At 37.0% G+C, this 21,856-nt stretch overlaps 1 protein-coding gene across 4 annotated transcripts in view; it reads left to right on the forward strand.

Annotated features, from left to right (window-relative positions):
• The window catches only part of DNAJC5B (DnaJ heat shock protein family (Hsp40) member C5 beta), an 84,040-nt gene that overhangs the window by 46,243 nt on the left and 15,941 nt on the right, over positions 1-21,856 (forward strand). For all 4 annotated transcript variants that reach the window (XM_043602198.1, XM_043602197.1, XM_043602199.1 and 1 more), the window contains 2 exons: positions 15,813-16,026; positions 19,927-20,098. In XM_043602198.1, coding sequence (XP_043458133.1) covers positions 15,813-16,026; positions 19,927-20,098 — 386 coding nt within the window. The remainder of the gene's footprint in view (positions 1-15,812; positions 16,027-19,926; positions 20,099-21,856) is intronic.

The following is a 21,856-nucleotide window of genomic DNA, read 5'->3' on the forward strand; positions in this document are numbered from 1 at the left end:
TGAAGGGGAGAGGGAAGTACAAGTCTCCAGTTATGGAATGGATAAATCATGGGAATGAAAGGCACACCACAGGGAAATAGTCCATAGTATTATAACAGCATTGTATCATGACAGGTGGTAGCTACACTTGTAGTGAGCATAGCGTAACATACAGAGTTGTCAAATCACTGAGTTGTACACTAGAAATTAACATAATATTGTTATGTAATATTGTGTGTCAAACACACCTCAATAAAAAATGTTTAAATCACAAGGAGATTACTTTGTGCCTATCATAATGGCTAGTATCATAAAGACAAAAGATGAGTGTGGTGATGATGTGGAGAAAAGGGAACACTTGTGCATTGTTGGTGAGAACGTAAATTGGTGCAGTCACTATGGAATACATTACAGAGAGTCCTCAAAAAACAAAACAAAACTACTACATGATCCAGCAATGCCACTTCTGGGTATTTATCTGATGGAAATGAAAAAACTAACTGGAAAAGATATATGTACTTCTATATTCACTGCAGCATTTTTTCAATACCCAAGACACGGAAACAACTTAAGTGTCCATTGATGGATGAATGTATAAATAAAATGTAGCATATATATACAAGGGAATCTTGTTGGGCTATAAAAAGGAAGGAAATCCTATCATTTACAACAATATGTATGAGATTTGAGGGCATTACACTAAGTGAAATAAGTGAGACAGAGAAAGACCAGTACTTATGGTCTCACTTATACGTGAAATGAAAGAAAGAAGGAAAGAAAGAAAAAAGAAAGAAAGAAAGAAAGAAAGAAAGAAAGAAAGAAAGAAAGAAAAGAAAGAAAAGAAAGAAGAAAGAAAAAAGAAAGAAAGAAAGAAAGAAAGAAAGAAAGAAAGAGCCCTAAATACATAGATACAGAGAATAGATTGGTGTTTGCCAGAGGTGAGGGGTAGGGGTGAAGGTCAAAAGGTACAAACTTACAGTTATAAAATAAATAACTCTTGTATAAAAAAAATAAAACAAACAAAAGGAGGCTATACATGTTTAATAAAGATCAAATTGCCATAACATGATGGTATGTGTATGCAATGCTATGCCATAAATATTGCACAATATATTTAACTACCATGGAGGGGAAAAGCATCAAATAATTAATAGTATAATCGCATTCCAAAAAAGTTGCCAAGAAAGTGTTAAATAGCTTTGAAGCTGACAATTCAGTAGTATATTTAAAAAAACAGAAAACAAAACAAAACAACAAAAACAAAGTTCTATTTAAATAGCCAAATTCATAGAAACAAAGTTAGAATTATGGTTTCCAGGGGTTAAAGGGAGGGGGAAATCGGAAGTTGTTCAACAGATACAGAGTTTCAGCTTTGCAAAGTAAAAAAGTTCTAGAGATCTGTTACACAACAACAGTAATATAGCTAATGGTACTGATCTGTACACTTAAAAATGATCAAAATAGTAATTTTATGTTGTGTGTTTTTTTTACCACAATTAAGGAAGGAAGGAAGAAAAAAGAAAGGAAGGGAGGGAGGGATAGAGGGAGGGAAAGAATTTAAGAAAGGACGGGAAGGAAGGGAAGGGAGGGAAGAAGGAAGGAAGGAGAAAGACAAAGAATCATGTGTCAAGTAGAATAGCAGCAAAACTTCAAAACCAGACTTTGATGCACAGCCAAATCAACTTTGGAGATTTTGTAAGCATACAGATGTCACAGACCTACAAAATTAGAACCTCTAACAGTAGAGCCATGACACATGAGTTTTTAAAAACAACATCCCATTCACAGATGATTCTGAGCATCAGATGTTGAAAACTACGGATATAACTGGTGAGCACAGGAGAAATTATAAACATACATGACTGTAGCAACACATTCAGATTGTCTACTCTGTTCCTTGTCCTTTTTATGAGAAGTGGCCCTCCTTTGGTTTATGAAGAATGAATAAAATCCTGTCTCTGACATGTCCACTTTACTCTCAAGTTCCTGCTCCTGGCTTCCCAGTTGTTTGTCTGCCTTATCCTTACTTGGTGTTTGACTATTTGCTTGCTTTTGCTGCACTGGCCACTTCGGATAAGACGTACTCCTTCTGCCAAACTTGGCCCCAAGGGACCCACATATGTCTGAACTACCTTGCGCAGCCCCCCAGTCAGGGCAGGAGAAGAATCAAGGAAGACATCCTGTAAACCAAAGGAAAAGAAGGTGTGGTCAACAAACCTTGTAGAAAAGTCTGATAGCATGAGGGTTAGGATGTCATGGGATGGAGAGCAAGTTGAGAACTAGAAATTAGATTACAGTGGGTTGAAGAGTAAATGACATTGAGGATGCAACCTTTTTTGTGTAAACTTTGCTTTGAAGAAGTATTATGAAGAAGGGAAGGAGGAGATAATTAACAGTCCAATAATTTGAAGGGGAGGCAAGGACATAAAAATAGGTTTCCTTTTTAAAAAATGATGGGCATGTTTTTTTGCTGAAAACAAAGAGAAATTACTGAAGGTACTGAAGTTGAGGGTAGGGATTGATGACTGATGGACCAGGATTCAGGAAGGTGCAGAGGTAGATCCTAGAAAACACTGGAAAGGTTAATCTTAAAGAGAATAGGTTCTTCTTCCCTCCAAATAAGAAGAGGAAAGATGATGCAATTGTGCAGAATTATTTCCTTCTAATGAAGCTTTCCCCTCTTTTGAAGTAGGAAATGAGGTTTCTTGTTGAGGGGTAGGGTGAGGGAATGAGGAAGAGGAATCAAGGATAAGTCATAAAAGCTGGAATATCTGCCACAGGAGACTTAAGAAGGAACTTGAGGCCAAGCAAAAGGATTGACAAGCAGAATAGAAGACCAGCTGAGGTAGAAAGTTGAAGGCCTTTATTGGCTCTAGTTTGCATGGTTGTGCAATCTTCTCCAGCAATGCTGGTCATTACAGAAATGGGAGTGGAAGCAGTCGAAGACTAGAATAATTTCTTTGAGGATATGACAGGAAATCAGAACATTTAAACAACTGAATAATTTGGTTTGAGTAGCACTCAAGTGCATGCCTGCAAGGGTCAGACTGTATAGTTAAGGAAATTAAGTCAGTGAGATGTCAGTCTGGAAGAACAGGTCCTGGTAAGTTTAAAAAATGGGTTTGGTGGCGGGTTGGGAATAGGTTTAGGGGAGAACAAGAAAGTGAGCACTTAATACAAAGATGTATCTGGGAGTTATACTATATATATTTTCACTGAGAAACCTAGAAGATAAAGAGACTGGGGACCCTATAAGAACTACCAGCCTGGACCACCACTGGAAATCACCAGGAACTGCTTGTAGCTTTGACACAATTCACTATGTCTGGCACTTGAGCCATCAGACAGCAGTAGGAAGGTCTACAGAGAGCAAGTGCCTGCTAAGGGCTTTGACTAGAACAAGTGGTGGGAGCTGCTGTTGGTAGGAGACAAAGTTTGTATAGCTGTTTCTTCTACATTCCAGGTCTCTCCCTTGATGATTGATCACAGTTCTGTAAAGATTGCTGGCTTAAAAAAATGCAAACATTTCCCTAAGAAACATAGTAAGATTAGAGGTCCAGAAACTTTTGTTGGAAACCTGAGCCAAATACAGGCATCTTAAGTTCTATGCAGCTCTTATATTCTGGACAAGCTTTAGGCTGGTAAGAAAAAAATATTTTAAAAATGTAACACACAGAGATCTTAGTGGCTTGCTGAAGGTTTGAAGGCTTATAGTGGCCTACTGGTTTCAGAATATCAGGTCCTCATTCCTTAAGGCAGTACTCTTATGACTGGTGTAGATAAATACTTCTAATATTGGGCACAGTTTATCTGTGTTTGTACAAATATTCTAGTCTATTCTACCTTATTAGGGGAGGTAAAGAGCTGGCTCTTAAAATTAGCCTAAGAGTTCTGACCAGAAAACTATCTAAAACAAAGATTTATCAATTAGCATTTAAACTTTTCAAAAGTTTAAATATTTTTAACTCTCAAATTAAAAAAAATACTCAAGCATAATGCCTCATAAAGTCAAATTATTACATAGTCTAGTAAAAACTTGAGATTATTGTGAAGTGATATCAATGCATTGACTGCCACTAGAGGTCAGCACTTGACTCTCCATCAGGTTTTATGTGATGGGGCGAAAAGGTCAATTCTCTAAAACAGATCATCATTTATGGTTCCTATTGTTATCTCATGCCATCTGTCTTGAATCACGAATGTGACTGAGGATCACACAGAACTAGAGAACACCCTGACAATTGCTGGGGTGAGCTGTTCTGATATTCCATCTGCAAATGTGAGGAAATCATAGGACTGTGTAATGTGGCCTTCAGAGGGCCCTGGGTGGCTTGGTGATCAAAATACTTGAATCATATACTATGGCAGCAGGTGTTTCAGAAATAATTACATGGCAGGGGTAGCACTGGCATCATTATTTGCAATTTGAAGCCAAATGGTGCCCTGAAATTGCTATTCTGTCCCTTTTGCAGGACTCTGTACTAATCCTCACCCAGTGGCTCCTCTTCCTTAAGCCCCAATAACATTCTTGTTCTGGCCTTCTTTCATCAGTAGATTGTATCAAGTTTCTCGTGGGGAGAAAAAATGTGCTGGGTACAAATGCATGAAGTGTTTGTAAAGTGTTCAAGGGATTCAGAGGTTGACCAAGAGAAAAGATATGACCATAAGAGGCAGTAACCCACAATAAGTTTTATTGGGTGGGGCTTTATTGCTTGAGAGGGGAAGATGCTCACAGCATGAAACAATCCAGAGGTTTTTAGCTAGGGAGCCACTTACAGAAGGGGAGCAAGGCAAGGGAACTCAGTGAGAAGGGAAGGTGGGAGCATTGGCAAGGGGGCTTACATGTCTAGGTGATGTCACTCAGGAGCATAGTGGGAAGTCTCTGAGCCAGACAGCTCAGAGGGCCATGGCAGGTTGGATTCTTAGAAACTCAAGGCTCTTAAGCACATATGGAGCAAGGTCTTGCAGATATATAAAGTAGGTAGGCTCCAAATGGCTGATAATCTGCTTCTTTCAGCTATTTTTAAAATAATTAAACATGTAAAAATTTGAGTCTAGCTTTGGTGGGCTTTTGAGCTAATGGGTCTCAGCTTGCAGTAAAGAAACAAACAATGGGTCATTTATATAACAGTGGTATAGAACAGAGGGCTTAGGTAGAATTAACATATATAGTTGACCCTTGAACAACATTGGTTTGAACTGTACTGGTCCACTTTCATGTGGATTTTTTTTAAGGTAAATACAGTATGGTACTATAAATGTATTTTCTCTTCCTTATGATTTTCTTAATAATATTTTCTTTCTCTAGCTTACTTTATTGTAAGAATATAGTATATAAGTTAATTGACTATTTACTTTATCAGTATGGCTTCTGGTCAACAGTAGGCTATTAGTAGTTAAGTTTTGGGGGAGTCAAAAGTTATATATGGATTTTTGACTGTGGGAGGTTGGCACCCCAACTCCTGCATTGTTCAAAAGGTCAACTATACTTGAAAGAGAAGAATGGAGACATAAAAGATAACCAAGAGTTTCTGGTTATCATTGACTAGGTAATTTGGGTCATTTTCCTTTCCCCTGAGAGAAACTAGAAAAACTGGATAAAAATTATCTTTTAATATATACATCTGAAAAGCACTTGATATTAAAGAATTACTGCTGACTAGGTCATGATAAGGAAGAAGAGAAGCTGAAAGCCTGAGCAGGACTCTACAGAGAAAGGAGAAAATTTTGGGACCCTAGCCAACAAGAATGAGAGTCTTGCAATTCTATTTATACTCTGAAGTGCTGCACCCCAGGACAAAGGACAAAATGGAAGTAAATCATCTGTGGTTCACTATTACTTTTGTGGTCCTCTATAAACCATATTTCCTGGTATTCATGTCCTTGTATAACCCTCTTGAATCTGGGCTGGCTCTCTGACCTAATTTAACCAATAGAATGTGGCAGAAGTGATGGTGGACCTAAATCCTAAAAAGGCCTAGCAGCTTCTGCTTCTGCAATATGGTTTAAGTTAGCCACTTTTTAAGAAGTATGGATATCCTGAGATTATCATACTTTGGGGCTCCTCATTTAGCCATGTGGAGAAGCCCCATGAAGAACAGAGTTCCCAGCCAACCAGCCCTAGCTGAGCTCTCAGCCATAGCTAGTGCCAACTTACCAGCAAGTCAGTGAGGCCATCTTGAAAGCAAATCCTTCGGCTCCAATTGAGCAGTCCTAGCCAAAGCAAACAGGACTTGTATCCACTAAGTTCTGCCTAATTACAACATTGTAGGCAAATTAATAAAATTTTTGTTGCTTTAAGCTATTAAATTTCACTGTAGCTTGTTACCCAGAAGTAGATAAAGGAAAACACCAGTTTTGTATGGATTATAACTGAACTTGGAGCCACCTAGGTGACTGAAAAAATCTCAATCCCTAATATTGGATTAAGATGACCTCAGTTTAGTAAGTGCTTCCAGGCATCTGAAAATAGGAAATAAAAGTGCTCTCTGGTATAAGACAATATTCTCTTGGCAGTCCAACTATTTCTTTAAAAATTTTCCTAGTTTTATTGGGAAATAATTGGGATACATCTTTATATAAGTTTAAGCTATATAGCATGATGGTCTGATTTATATATGTTGTGAAATGATTATTGCAATAGGCTCAACTAACATCCATCATCTCATATAAATACAAAAGAAAAGAGAAAAAAATTTCTGCTTACCATAAAAAGTCTTAGGATTTACTCTTTCACAACTTTCCTACATATAATACTCTTTTTACAGTTTTAAAAATACAGTATTTGGCACACAGAGACAAGCACAGAAGTCAAGACAATATGAACAGGAATCAGCAGAAATGAGACAATAGACACAAAACCACAGACAAACTCAGGTATTAAAATTATCCAATACAGATTTTAAAATAACTATGATCAAGAAATAAAATATAAGATTGAGGATTTTCACAGAAAACTGAAAATTATGAAAAGGGATATTTCAGATTTTTAAAATGAAACATAAGTTTCACAACTAAAAAATACAGCAACCAAACTTAAGAACTCAAAGGCAGTGTTTAACAAGTTAGAGAGCTGATTGGAAGATAGACCAGAAGAAAATAGCAAGAAAGAATTACAAAAGGACAGGAAACAATGCAAGAAGATGAAACACATAGAAGAAGATCCATTAGATAAATGCAACTGGAGTCTGAAAAGAAGAGTAGAAAGAGAATAAGAGGAAACTTATTTGAAAACAATGTTTGTGAATTTTCCAGGCTCATGAACAATATCAATCCATTTATACCAGCAGCCAAATAAAAGCCAAACAGAACAAATAGAAAGAAATCTGTATCAAAGCACATTACAGGAAAACTGTTGAAAAATGATGTAAAGCTTTGATGGCCACCAGAAAAAAAAATACAAACTATCTTCAAAGAACAACAATAGACTTGTAACAGATTTTTTAACAGAAATAATGGAATCTAGAAGACACTGGACTGAGATCTTCAGTGTGAAAAAGAAAATAGTTGATAACTTACAATTCTATATCCAAGGAAAATGCCCTTCAAAAATGAAAGTGAAATAAAGACATTTTTAAGTTAAACAAAAATCATAAGAATTAATTATCAGCAGATCTATACAGATACACTAAAGGGTGTTAATATGCAGGAGGAAAATAATTCCAGATGGATAGTCAGAGATGTAAGATGTTCCAATCAATGGCAACATAACTGGAAAATATGCGAGTAAATGCACACAAACACTAATTGTGAAAAAGGTCATTATATAATAATTGTATTAAATAGCAATTCTTGAGGGACTAAGAGACTTAGAGAATTAAAGTACATGCTACCAACAACACTTATGTTAGGAGGAAAGTAATAGTGTTTATGTCCTAAGACTTTTATATTCTCTTGAAGGAAAACTAAAGTATCTTGATACTGGACTTTGATAAGGATTTTCTAAGAGGAATTTTAAAAATGTATAATTTCCAAAAGCAACCATGGAAAAAAGTAGAAAAACTATAAAGACTTAATCCAAAAGAAGGCAAAAAGGAGGAAAAATATTTTTTTATATGGGCAAAAAAAATAATGATGTGGTAGATTTAACCTGAATTATATCAATAATTATATTAAAAATAAACATAGGCTAAATGCTTCAATTAAAAGAGAAAGATTGTCATTGTAAATAAAAAAAATAATATGGGATTCACAAAACACACATCTAATACATAAGTATACAGAAAATGTGAAAATAAAAGTAAAGAAAAATATATTCTAGGTAGATGACTACCCAAAGAAAGCTGGTGTTGCTTATTCATATCAAAGTAATGACAAAAAGTATTACTAGAGGTGAAGAGGCATATTTCAAATGATAAAAGTTCAATTCACTAGTCATGTATAACAGTTGTTAATTTGTATGCTTCAAAAACCATGGCCTAAAATACATACAGCAACAAGTGACAACTATAAGGAGAAATATGCAAACCTGCAGCCATAGTGGGAAACATACCTTGTTTGGTAGATCAGTAAAATGGTTAAGAATATAGAAGATTTCGGGGCGCCTGGGTGGCGCAGTCGGTTAGGCGTCCGACTTCAGCCAGGTCACGATCTCGCGGTCCGTGAGTTCAAGCCCCGCGTTGGGCTCTGGGTTGATGGCTCAGAGCCTGGAGCCTGTTTCCGATTCTGTGTCTCCCTCTCTCTCTGCTCCTCCCCCGTTCATGCTCTGTCTCTCTCTGTCCCAAAAATAAATAAACGTTGAAAAAAAAATTAAAAAAAAAAAAAAAGAATATAGAAGATTTGAACAAAAAAAATTAGCAAATAAAATCTAATGCTCTTCTACAAGAACAAAGCACTCAACAGGTATGGAATATATATTCTTTAAAGTACACATGGAACATTTATAAAAATTGAACAAATAATGAGACATAGAGCAACCCTCAAATTTTGAAGGACTTAAATCAAATAAAATGTTTTCTCACAGCAATACGATCATGATAGACAGTAAGAATAATAAGATAACTAGAAAATTCCCATGTGTTTGAAAATCGGGAGGCACAATTTAAACTAACTCATGGGTAAAATAAACCACAATTAAAATTAGAAAATATCTAGAACCAGGGGCACCTGGGTGGCTCAGTCGGTTAAGCGTCCAACTTTGGTTCAGGTCATGATCTCATGGTTTGTGGGTTCAAGCCCCGCATTGGGCTCTGAGCTGTCAGCTTTGGATTCTGAGCTTTTGAGCCTGCTTTGGATTCTGTGTCTCCCTCTCTCTGCCTCTACCCTGCTCATGTTTCTCTCTCTCTCTCTCAAAGAATAAACATTTTTAAAAAGGAAATATCTAGAACTGAATGTCACATATTAAAACTTGGGAAATGCAGTTTAAGTAGTACTTAGAAGGAAATTTATAATTAGATGCACATTTTAGAAAACTGAGACTAGCAATAAATAAAAAATAATACAAAATGGCCAAGTTGAGTTTATCCAAGAACACAAACTTCAATTAACATTAGAAAATCAATCACATAAACAGATTGAAAGACAAAAAAATGTGTCTTCTCAACAGATAAAGAAAAAGCATTTGATAAAATCTAACATCCATTCACTGTTAGTAAATTAGTAAAAGAGAAGGATGGCTGCTATAATCACTTTTATTTTTTTAACTTATTTTTATTTTTTGTATTGTTTATTTTGAAGAGAGAGAGAGACAGAGTGCAAGCAGGGGAGGAGCAGGGATAGAGGGAGACAAAGACTCTGAAGCTGGCTCCAGGCTCTGAGCTGTCAGCACAGAGCCCTCAAATTCATGAGTTGTGAGATCATGAGCTGAGCTGAAGTTGGATGCTTAACCGACTGAGCCACCCAGGCACCCCTGATACAACTGCTTTTATCTGACATCATACCCAAGGTCTTAGCCAAAACAATAATAAGAAGAAAATGTTAAATGATATAAGGACTGGAAAGGAAAGAAACATTTTTTTATATATTATATAACTGTGTATGTAGAAAATGCAAAATAATCTGTAATTTATTAACATTAATAAATAAGCTTAGGAACATCAATATATAAAAATCTCTTATATCTGCAATGAATTAAGAAAACATTTTGAAATGTCAAAACCATACACATGAAGTATAAGTTCCTAGGAATAAATCTAATAAAATATATGCAAGACGTAAATGGTAAAATTATAAAACTTTGAGAATCTTTCTGAATTCAGACTAAAATTGATCAATTCAACTAAATTAAAATTAAGAATTTCTGTTCATCAAAAGAGTCCATAAAGAAAATAACAACAAGTTCCCAGAATGGGAGAATATATATGTAATACATATAAGTGACAAAGGATTCATATATAGAACACATATTTTTTAAATACTACAAATTAATTTAAACATCAAACTAAACACTGGCAAAAGATTATGCACTTAAATAGAGGATATCCAAATTATAATTGCAAGAATATATATATCAGCCTCATTAGTGATTAGGAAAGTACAAATGAAACTACAAAGAGATGTATATATGTATATATGTGTATATATGTATGTATATATACACATATATACATATATCTATATCCATCCAACTGTCAGACATTAAAATGTCCATCACTACCAAATGTCAGGGAGATGTGTGCACTGGGATTCCTATGTTGGTTTCTTATGTTTTCACTTGGGTGTTGATTTAGTCCAAGAGGGCACAGGAGGTCCACCAAACTTCCAGTATTATGACAGCTATCAAGTTCCATTATGCAACACTTGCCATACATCTAGGGTTACTAATCTAGGGGTTGTTTTCACCTTCCAACTCTGGTTTGTAGCAGTTAATTTTCCTATTTACCACCAGTCTCCTTCCCATTATAGCCATTTTTTTTCTAGAAATAATTATCTGAGAATAATATTTAAGAAAATATTATCTAGAATATTTCTAGAAAGTCTATCTCTGAACTCAGATTTTGCTTTGTTTTGCTACCTGAGCTTTTTCAAACTCAGATTTTGTTTGGGTTTTTTGTTTGTTTGTTTTGGTTTGGTTTGCTATCTTTGCAGTAGATGCTAACTTTATTTTAAAGGTTCTAGGAGATGGGAAGAAATCATGCTTCACTCTTCTTCTACCCTTTCATCTTAGGCAACAGGTAGCTTCTTCTGGGACACTGGAGGGGAAATAAACTTTGTGGCTGAGAGAGTTTAACAGAAAGTCACACTGCAGTGGAGAAATTTTGAAATAGGAAACAACAGGAGGTAATTGGAGAAAGCAGCTGAAAATGTGTTGAGTGGGGAAAGGCAGCTTATAGACACAGCCATGCCAGGATGGAACTTAATTCCCTGAAGTTCAGATGCCACCCTTCCCAAACAAGGTCTCCTCTGATATTTCAACCCCATGGAGATAGATCTGGCCTAGAACTGAGGCAACATGGTCAGAATCAGGTCTTAGATGACGTAGAGACTGGTAGAGAGTAGTAGTAGATCTGATCTGAGTGTTAGATGTTAAGAGGAAAAGAACTGGGCAAAACATCATAATTCTTAGAAGTATGCCACTGTCTCAAAATAGGGGCCATAAGTAATTACAACTATAAACCCCACGTTCATCTTCTCCACCACTCAACTGAATTCACTATGCATTTCAGTTTACGGTTGTCAATGGATTGCAAAGTGGAAATGAGAGGCATTGCTGCTATTTCTAACATTAGTTATAGCCATACCAGATTAATTAGGTGATTAAGAGTAGAGAGAGATTTAGGATAAAAAGCACACATTCTGGTTAGAATTCTATTACTTTTTAAGTTTAAAGTGAGAAATTATAAGAAAGATCTTTAAAATGAATTAGGTGAATTTTATATTTAAACGTACTCCAAGCACTTTCTTTCACCCTAAATTCCACACATGCTTTCTTGGTCTATAGGCAATTCCGAAGTGTGGGTCATTAACCAATTACTTCCTGAGCAGTTGTGTAATTTTGGTAGCTGCCTCTGCTAGCCATATTTCCCAAGGATTCCTCAGAGCCAAGAGCATCTGCCAAGAGGAGTCAAAATGCTGCTGACGACCAGGAATTGGATTTGTTACAAATGGAGATGCTCCAGCCCTCTGAATTTGCCAGTGCTATTGTTAGAGGAGTGTAATAAATGGCTGGGTGCATCTGCCCTTGTAAGCTGACAAAGATCCGAACAGCTTAAAATATGACAGGAAGCTAGGCTTCTCTGGCTAAGTCTCGGGCAGTATATAATCAGTCTACAACTGAAACCTAAAAAGAAGCAAATGTATGCAAAGAGGCACTTTGCAGGGGTTTCTTTTTTCAAGGCAGAATTAATAGCTCTTGTATCTGATTGGCTTGAATTTGATTTCTGGAACTAGTAGGGGGAAATGCTGTAAATTGTATTCGAGGGCATGGTGTGAGAATTCCAGGGATATCATGCCATTAAAATTAATGTGTTTAAAGAATCCACTTGATGTTATTTGATGATGATCATTGTATCACTGAAGTTAGAGGACTTTTTTCTTTCTTCCTTTTTTACCCCTTCTAATTTGTCAGTGGGTCATTTAAGAGAACAAACTCTAAACTTTCAGCTATTAAAAGAGAACAACAGGGGCGCCTGGGTGGCGCAGTCGGTTAAGCGTCCGACTTCAGCCAGGTCACGATCTCGTGGTCCGTGAGTTCGAGCCCCGTGTCAGGCTCTGGGCTGATGGCTCAGAGCCTGGAGCCTGTTTCCAATTCTGTGTCTCCCTCTCTCTCTGCCCCTCCCCCGTTCATGCTCTGTCTCTCTCTGTCCCAAAAATAAATAAATGTTGAAAAAAAAAATTAAAAAAAAAAAGAGAGAACATTTGTAACTGGACCTTAACAATGCTTATGGAAGGAAACTACACAAGTGATATGTATATTTTTTGTAACAAGCAAAAACAAAATAAAGAATCACCTATAATCCCAATGTGCAGCTATAAACACTGTTAATTGTGGTCATAACCTTCCATTTTCCTCTTTCTTCTCATTTTTCTGCTTTATTTTTCCTTATACAGACATATATACCACTGTCTATGTGTATGTGCATGTGTGTGTGTGTGTGTGTGTGTGTGTGTGTGTGTATCAAGGTCACCAAAAATTTCTATATCACTAAACCTAGTGATCAGTTCTTAGTCCTCATCATATATGACCTGTTAATAGTATTTGACACAAATGACCACTCTCCTCCTTGAAATACTTTGTTCACTTAGATCCCAAGACCCCATATTCTCCATAATTTTCCTTCTGCCTCATTGATCTTTCTTTCTTCATCTCCTTTGCTTGTTCTTCCTTCTCAAAGCCCAGTTTTTGGACTTCTCTTGGACCCACTCACTTGTGAATCTTTTCCACTTCCATAGCTCTAAATACCATCTACTTGCTGAGAACTCCCAAACATGCATCTCCTACAGTAATTCTTGCCTAAACTCCAGGCTCATATATCTCTCTTACCTCCATCTCCACTTAGAAGTCTAATAGGCATCTCAAATGTGTCTAAAATACAAACTCTAAATCCTAACAAACCATTCCCTACTGCCAAAAAAAGAAAAAAAAATTCTTGCCAACTCATTAAGTAGTAACTACAAACTGCTATTTGCTCAGGCCAAAACTCTGGTGCCATCTCTCATTTCTTTCTTTTGTATCCCACATCCAATTCATCAGTTAGCTTTCAAAATATATCCAGAATCCAACCACTTCTCATTATATCCTCCACTGCCACACTGATCAGAACCACCACGGACTTTTCCTAAAAGAGTCTCCCTGCTTTGGTCTTTGTCCTCTCCAAGAGTCAGTAATCCTTCTAAAACTAAAGTCAGATCATACCACTCTTTTTCTCAAAAAAACCCAGTGGCTTCCCACATCACCTTAAAGACCAAAGGCCAAAGTCCTTTTATAATGGTCTACTCACACTGTGTACCTTACTTTTTAAATTTAAAAATATAAAAAAGGCAGCCTAGTGGTGGTTAAGAGCATGTGCTCGAGGTCAAATTCCCTGTGTTCAAAGCCTGGCTGTAATTATTAGCTGTGTGATATTGGGCAAATTACTTAACTTTCTGGTGGCTAAATTTCCTCATCTGTAAAATGGGATCATGATAACACCTATTTCATAGAGTTGTGATAAATATTAATGAATTAATATTTATAACATGCTTACAATAGTGCTAGCACATAGTAAACATTATAAAAGATCTTTTAAATGACAAAATAGGCATTTTATGCTATTAGCACGAGATTTCATTATGAATTCTGCACATAAAAAAACATAGATACCCCAAACACCTCTCAAAAAGCATGAAAATGTTTTAGTTAAACAAATTTAAAATGAACTATCATTGTTTTGTTCTTTTTGTTTATTCTGAGTTCAGAGTTGAAACCGCTTTTACACCATGATTTACACTTTTAAGTATTTTGGTACTGATGCTGAGCTGCTTAATCACCTACTTCCTAACCAGCAGTACTTTAATTCCTAAAATATGTGTGATTTTTTTTCCAGCTTATTGTATAGATTGACTTATAAAGTAGACTTTACTTTTCTGTTCTACTATGGCCTTTTATTATTGCATTAAAATGAAACCGTTTAATCTAAACCAAAATAAAAGCTTAAGGTATATTCGTACATAGAGCTATAAAGGACACAGCAGAGAGAACAAGTCACATAAAATTTCCAGTACGGAGTCAAAAAATTTGTTGACTTTTTAGTGGAAAAATTACTACAGACTCAATTTTGAACACAGCTTTAATCATTATTTAAATCTGTCTGCAAAGGGAAGTGAAGGAAATGGCCACCAGCCAGACCCTGACTATCATAGCCCAGTTCTCACATTCGTGTTATAGGTTTTTTAATACTTGAGTATAACAAGAATAAATTACCCCCAAATCTCTCTCTCTCTCTCTCTCTCTCTCTCTCTCTCTCACACACACACACACACACACACACACCACTGCAACACAACACATACATATATTCATCAGGAACTGATTCATGATCCACAGAGAAGACAGGCCCTTTTACTCACAACTAAATTTCTACAGATTATTTGAAGTGGAAAGACCTATTTTAAAAGAAGTCAAATAGGGACGCCTGGGTGGCTCACTTGGTTGAGCATCTGACTCTTCATTTCAGTTCAGGTCATGACCTCACAGCTCATGCAATCTAGCTCCATGTTGGGCTCTGCACTGACAGCACAGAACCTGCTTTGGATCTGTCTCCCTCTCCCTCGGCCCCTCCCCTGCTTGCTCACTCTCTCTCAAAATAAATAAATTTTAAAAAAAGAAGTCAAATATACATTTGACAACAAGGAAAGTCACAGTATCTGTTCATAAAAACAAAAGGGAGTGAAAAAGGGTTTGTGGAAGATTTGTGAAAAAGGTCATAATTTTATTCAAGGGAGTATGAATCAGATTTTTTTGGACAATTTTTCATTTAACTTTTAGAATATGTGGTGTGAACTTTTGTTAATTCCAGAAACTTGTTCCAGTTCTAAATGGAATTTTGGTGTAAACTTACTCTATTGCTCAAACACTTGAAAGGCCTCTGCATATTGAAGTGGGCCACTGATCAGCTTCCAGGTGAAAATAAACTTCACATATCTGCCAACAGCAAAATGGCTCAGACTCAACAACTACGCAGCTATTGAGAATTCCTTTGAGGATGTGAGGAAAGAAACAATACTACTGTGCCTGCACATAGAAACAAGAGACAACATCTAATGGAAACTTGCTTAGTCACATCAACATTTTTGTGAAACTTATCATTTCACAGTAATTGCATGTAAAAATGATGAACAAATGAATAATGCCCCCCTAAAATGTCATTGCAATTCTTGTCAAATAATACTTCCCCTCACTTTTTTTATTTTAAAAGAAAGCTGGCCTTGAAACATCATCCAGACAAGAATCCAGATGATCCAGCTGCTGCTGAAAAGTTTAAAGAAATCAACAACGCCCACACAATACTTACCGACATGTCAAAGAGAAACATATATGACAAGTATGGATCACTGGGACTCTATGTGGCTGAGCAATTTGGAGATGAAAATGTTAATGCCTACTTCATGCTGTCAAGCTGGTGGGCAAAGGTAAATCAATTTTTTCTTCAAAAACAATTTCCTAGAAAAACCATATTATTCACTCTTTTAGGCTCCATCTCAGAGAAAACCTAAGCTTACTATATTATTAAACTCTTATAAATAAAAAGAGGTATCACTTTAATCAAAAGCTATTATTTGAGGATCATTTTTTGCTTTAGCTCATTAAATAATCATAAAATACAGCATGACTTAAAATACCTCTAGACATTAATTATAAATGAATTTGAGGCTTCAGGTTAATTCTGACTGGCCCCCCCCTCGACCCATGACTAATTAAGAACTGACTCACTGCTCAAAAACAAAAATAATTTATTAGTGTGACAACTGCTTAGTAAGTTATTATGGGACAAATTTAGCCATGTACTTTACTATCTATAGCATAGGCTACATGAACAAACACAGTACTTGGGAGAATGTGTGGTAATTATGTCATAGGCTCACGTGCAGCCTGACTTGAAGTAGTGGAGAAGGAAATGAGGAGGAAAAAGTGAGAATTAAGTAGTGTTGAACAGGGTGTGGGAGAGACATAGAGGCAAAAGGGGAAAAAAGGATATCTGGTCAAGAAGAAGGCAACATTTTTAAGGACTTAGTACAATCAGAATTCACTTTTAACAATAAATTTTGGGTGGTTTCCTAGGAATACCTGGTATATGTCTGGTGATGGTTATGCATTTGTTCATGAGTTTTAATGTCCTTACCTTTTTTTTTTACATTTATTTATTTTTGATGGACAGAGAGAGACAGAGCACAAGTGGGGTAGGGGCAGAGAGAGAAGGAGACACAGAATATGAAGCAGGCTTCAGGCTCTGAGCTGTCAGCACAGAGCCCGACGCGGGGCTCGGGCTAACAAACTGTGAGATCATGACCTGAGCTGAAGTTAGACGCTTAACTGACTGAGCTACCCAGGCACCCCCTTATCTTTTGACAAAAGCATATTTACATACAAAGCATTCATATGATCCATCAGGATATTTTTGGACAATTCATACATTTTGTGAAATCATATGAACTCACACTCATATGAGAGGTAATTAATTTAAAAAACTGCAGATCTCCAAAAAAAGGGGTTGCATGGTCAATAGGATTCTGATTGCTATTTTCTTCCACTAAAATAAATCTTGCTAAATTGAGGAGTTTTATATATGCAGAGAAAGAATATATTTTTGCACATAAGCATGGAGAGTCTACAACCTAAAGCCACATTTGTCTTCTACAGTCTCCAAAAATGTCTTCTCCTAGAGATAACTGGGATTCCCACTTGAGATCTCCTTTCTCTATTGTTGAAGACCTGGGAGAGAGACAAGTTCCTGCTGAGTGGATTTGGACCTTGGAATGAGAGTGTACATACTGACAATATCACTTATGATTGACTTAATGTTCACATAAAATGTAGGCTTTAGGGGACTTGCCTGGGAACCTAACCTCCAGGTGTGACATTCTCTCCCTGGGAAGGTATATCGGACATTCTAGATAATTTACACACTAATACCTGGTTGCATATTAGGGCTGGCCTGCATAAAAACAAATAGGTTTCCTTACTGAGGAAGTTGACAAAGTTGATAAAAATTCATATAGAAAAAACAGACGCTGTCCAGCAGTATAAGAAATATATGAAATAATTTCTGATGTGGCTCTTTAAAAGTAAGGCCACAAAAAAATGTACCTTCTTCTGTTTATGTCAAAAGCCTAACTGCACCGTGTCCATCAGAGTGGTCCGGTGCATATGATCATGTATTAAGTATGCATTAAATGAATGATTTATTGTACCACTGAAAATATGTATTTCAAAAATATTGAGCTCCTGGGGCACCTGGGTGACTCAGTCAGTTAAGTGGCTAACTTCAGCTCAGATCATGATCTCATGGTTCGTGAGTTTGGGCTTTTTGCTGTTAGCGCAGAGCCCGCTTTGGATCCTCTCTCTGCCCCTCCCCTGCTTGCACTCTTTCTCTGAAAAATAAATACACATTTAAAAAAATAAATAAATCTTCCCATTAAAAAAAATAGTGGACTCCTACTTATGCTCAGTAGTGTGCTAAGTACTATGAGTATGTAAGTCAAGGCTGTTTGTGTAGCAGGAAACCAATCTAGTTGGATTAATTAAAGAACAAAACAATATATGAATTAAAGAAAATTTTCAGCGAAGAGTAAATATGGGAATTGCATGGTAAAGACATAAGAGGACTAAAATAGGTAGAGAAAGGAGGAGCTGATTGAGGCAATAGCTCAGGAATACTGCATAGGAAGGTTTTGGAGGCAGCTGGTGAGGACAGTGTTGCAGCTTTTTTCGCAGAGTAATTTTCTTAAGTCTATGAAAATATAGAGTATCCACAGCAAAAAGATTATAGGTGCGAGAGTGTGACTAAAGCTCCCTCACTCCAAACCACTGTAGGCTCCACCCCATAATGGGGGCCAGAGTCAGAAAGAAGCAGGAATGAGCCAGGTGAGTTTCATCAACATTAAAGATTTCTACCTTAAGTTACTGAAGAACTGCATACACGCAAGGTGATCTTTATCCTCTTTGTTCTTTTTAGATAAAATCTGCATTCTTATTCAAAACACTTCCTATTTCAAATAACATATTTTTTACAAGCATTATATTGCTGAATTAAAAAATTTGGCTTATTTTAACTTAAATTGAGGGTTGGTAGAGTTTCTTTTCATTTTAGCTATGGCAGACTTAGTAAACAAATCTTTCATATGCTTGTGGGGAAATCCTGGTTCTGGCTGTTCACTAAAAGGAACAAATTATTCATCTATCTATTAATTACTTTATCCATTCATTAATTCAGTAGGTATTTATTGTCTCCCACATGCCAGGTACTAAATCCTTAGGTAGGAGGGATTAAAAGATGACTAACATATAGTTACAGCCTTCAAAACTCTCGCAGTCTAATGTGACACAGACCTGTAAACAGATAAATGTCCTAAGGTGTCAACAACAACAATAGAACCATGGGAGAAATTTCTGTGGAGTACAACCTGGGCACAAAGGAGGGAGTAATTGTTCTAGAGTGGGGGGATCAGGAAAGATGTCAGAGAGAGGATCTTTGAGATGAATCTTAAACTCAGAGTTGGCATTTGTTAGATGGCTGAGGAATGGAAGGAGGCCTCTGGGAAGATGAATCCACAAGGAGAGCAAAGCTATGGAAGGTATGGCAGGAATAGGGCTGTGCTAATTAGGGAAAGGTTTGAAGCCAGATGACCATTAATAAGGAGTTCCAGTCTTTCCTGAGAGGCAGGAAAGTTGCCGCATAGGTTCAAGAGAAATGTATTTCAGTAAGTTCCAACAACAATGTGCAGAGTAGAATAGGAGGCAAGAGTGGAGGCAGGGAGGCTAGTTAGGAGGCTACTGATGTGTTAAAGGCAGAGATAAGGAGATCTTTCTAAAGTCCTTACCAGTCAGGAGAGAGACAAGGGAGAGGGTGTAAGAGATCTTAAAGAGACTCTGGCAAGACTTAGTGACTAAGGGAAATGAGGAGGTGTGAGGGAGAGCTATCAATCAATAGCTTATCTTTGGTGAGAATGACTCAATCCCCTTGGTTAGCTCATTTGACCTGTAGAGGTTGTCTGTTTGTTGTTTTGTTTGTTCTCCTCTTAATAATGATCACCATAGCTTATGAATAAAGAAGAAAGTATCACACCTCATTACTGTGGCTACAAGTCACTTCCTGTGAACTCGTTAGGCAAAACTTTATAAGGAATTTGTTTCCAAGGCAACTAAAAAGCTAGTTCTTGCATGGAATAAGGATGCGGGTGATTATGTGGTCCTCAGGGGGAACTGCAACATCTTCAGGTCTCTGAAGATACATGGATGCACACTTAATTTCTGGTTTCTCCCACACGCCACCATTCCTCACCCCTATTTTGGTTTGTCTCTGTTTCCCCTAGACCCTGTTTGTCATCATTGGACTCTTCACTGGCTGTTATTTTTGCTGCTGCCTGTGCTGCTGTTGCAACTGCTGCTGTGGACGCTGCCGGCCCAAATCATCAGTGCCAGAAGAGGACTTTTATGTGTCCCCAGAGGATCTTGAGGAGCAGATCAAGACTGACATGGAAAAAGGTGGAGTAAGATGACAGCAGAGCTAGTGGGTGTCCCTTCACAGGCCTGACCAAGCACAAGGTCCCTGGTGATGGTTATGACTGAAGTGAGAGAGATCCAACAACCCAATGAGGGGAATCCCACAGATTGTCAGCTTTTGGTACCTCTTTTGGGCGAGGATAAAGGAACAGTTACTTTTCCTGGCCACAGAGAAAAGCAGAACCTGACACCATTAGAAATAAATCACAAAATATGCTGATCACAAAGCAAAGCCAGTACAATTCATGATGTTGTTACAAGAGTGTTCAGGGAGGTTCAGGGAGGTTTGGGTGGGAATACCCAGAGATATGAGAACCAAGCCTGTTAACAAAGATCTCTATTCAAATAGAAGAAAATGGACATCAATAACCCTGGACTTTTTTTCTTTTCTAATTACTTGGTAATGAGTTTTGGGTAGAGCTGGGGAAGGGTGATCTTTCTTCCCTGGAAATGAAGCTTCCTTCCAAATCCACATATTCAGAGCTAGTCTCAACCAGCATCAAGAGAAGACTGAGGGATTTTCCTGCAACCTGTGACCCCTTCCTAGGGGGAACACTGGGTGGCTAGTCTGGCAAATAGGTGGGTTACTGTAACAATTTTTTGTTATTTCCCTTAGAGACAAACTGTGGGCCCATGGTGAAATACAATTACTATTGTCTTTTGCCTCATTTGGGATATAAAAGGACAACTAATCTTTTATTGAGGACATACATACCAAAAAGAACAAATAAGCAGCACTACTCAAAAATGGGTTAAACAGAAATGTATAAATGTAAACTCCTCTCCATGGAAGGGCCAGTGACCTTACATAACTTGCTTACGAATGATGATTCCATCTGCCTTTGTAAGGGAGATAAACTGTTTTAAGATCTCATTAGCTGGCTCTGTTGTCTATAGGATCTCCCATAACATCCATCAACCCAGTACAGTACTCTATCATTGACAGAGGATAGGACGGGACATGAGATAGGAGAGTATTGTCATCATCATACACTGTGTCAACTTTATCTTAACTTTTCCTGTATAGTGCAGAAACCAAAACTAGGTGAACTGAACCCAGATATCCCAAATCCACTGATGTACACTTCTCTGAAAAGCCTCAAAATCTTTTCTATTTTAAATTAGATAAAAGCTCTACCAGGTCATTTCAGCAGACCTCCTTTGCAGAAGATTTCTTTTCTGGAACAGAAATTTACACTCAGTGCCAAATTCCACCCAGGTTTCCTTCCTGCAGGGTGACTAGTGATAAATCTGTGTGCCTCTCACTGTTCTTAGTTCTTACTCCCCAGAGCTACCAATTCCATTGCAGAGGTCATATTCTAGACTAAGTCTGATTGTGTTACGAAGAATCCTTAAGCAAAAGGACAAGCTTTATTCTATGGTTAAATATTTAAAAGCTCTATGCAGAGTTGATCCAGGTTTTATAGGGCCTGACACACTATTTGGGCAGTCCTCTTAAGAAAAAAAAAGCATGAAATTACAAATACAAAATTAGATCTGAAAGTGAATATTTATTTGGAATGAGAAAATGAAATCACAACAAATTTAAAACTTTAAAAACTGAAAATATCATGTATCAGAAAATCTAGAAAAATAGCGAATAGTTTAATTAACTGCCTGACACACCTCTACAGTACTTTCTCCTTATGTTTTTGGGATGCATTCATTATTCTTTGCCTCTTCATTTAATAATAATATTGGAATGTCGTTTTCTGTAGGAAGAGTAGAAAACTAATTGTT

The sequence above is a fragment of the Prionailurus bengalensis genome, chromosome F2 (assembly GCF_016509475.1).
Source record: "Prionailurus bengalensis isolate Pbe53 chromosome F2, Fcat_Pben_1.1_paternal_pri, whole genome shotgun sequence".
Taxonomy (NCBI): domain Eukaryota; kingdom Metazoa; phylum Chordata; class Mammalia; order Carnivora; family Felidae; genus Prionailurus; species Prionailurus bengalensis.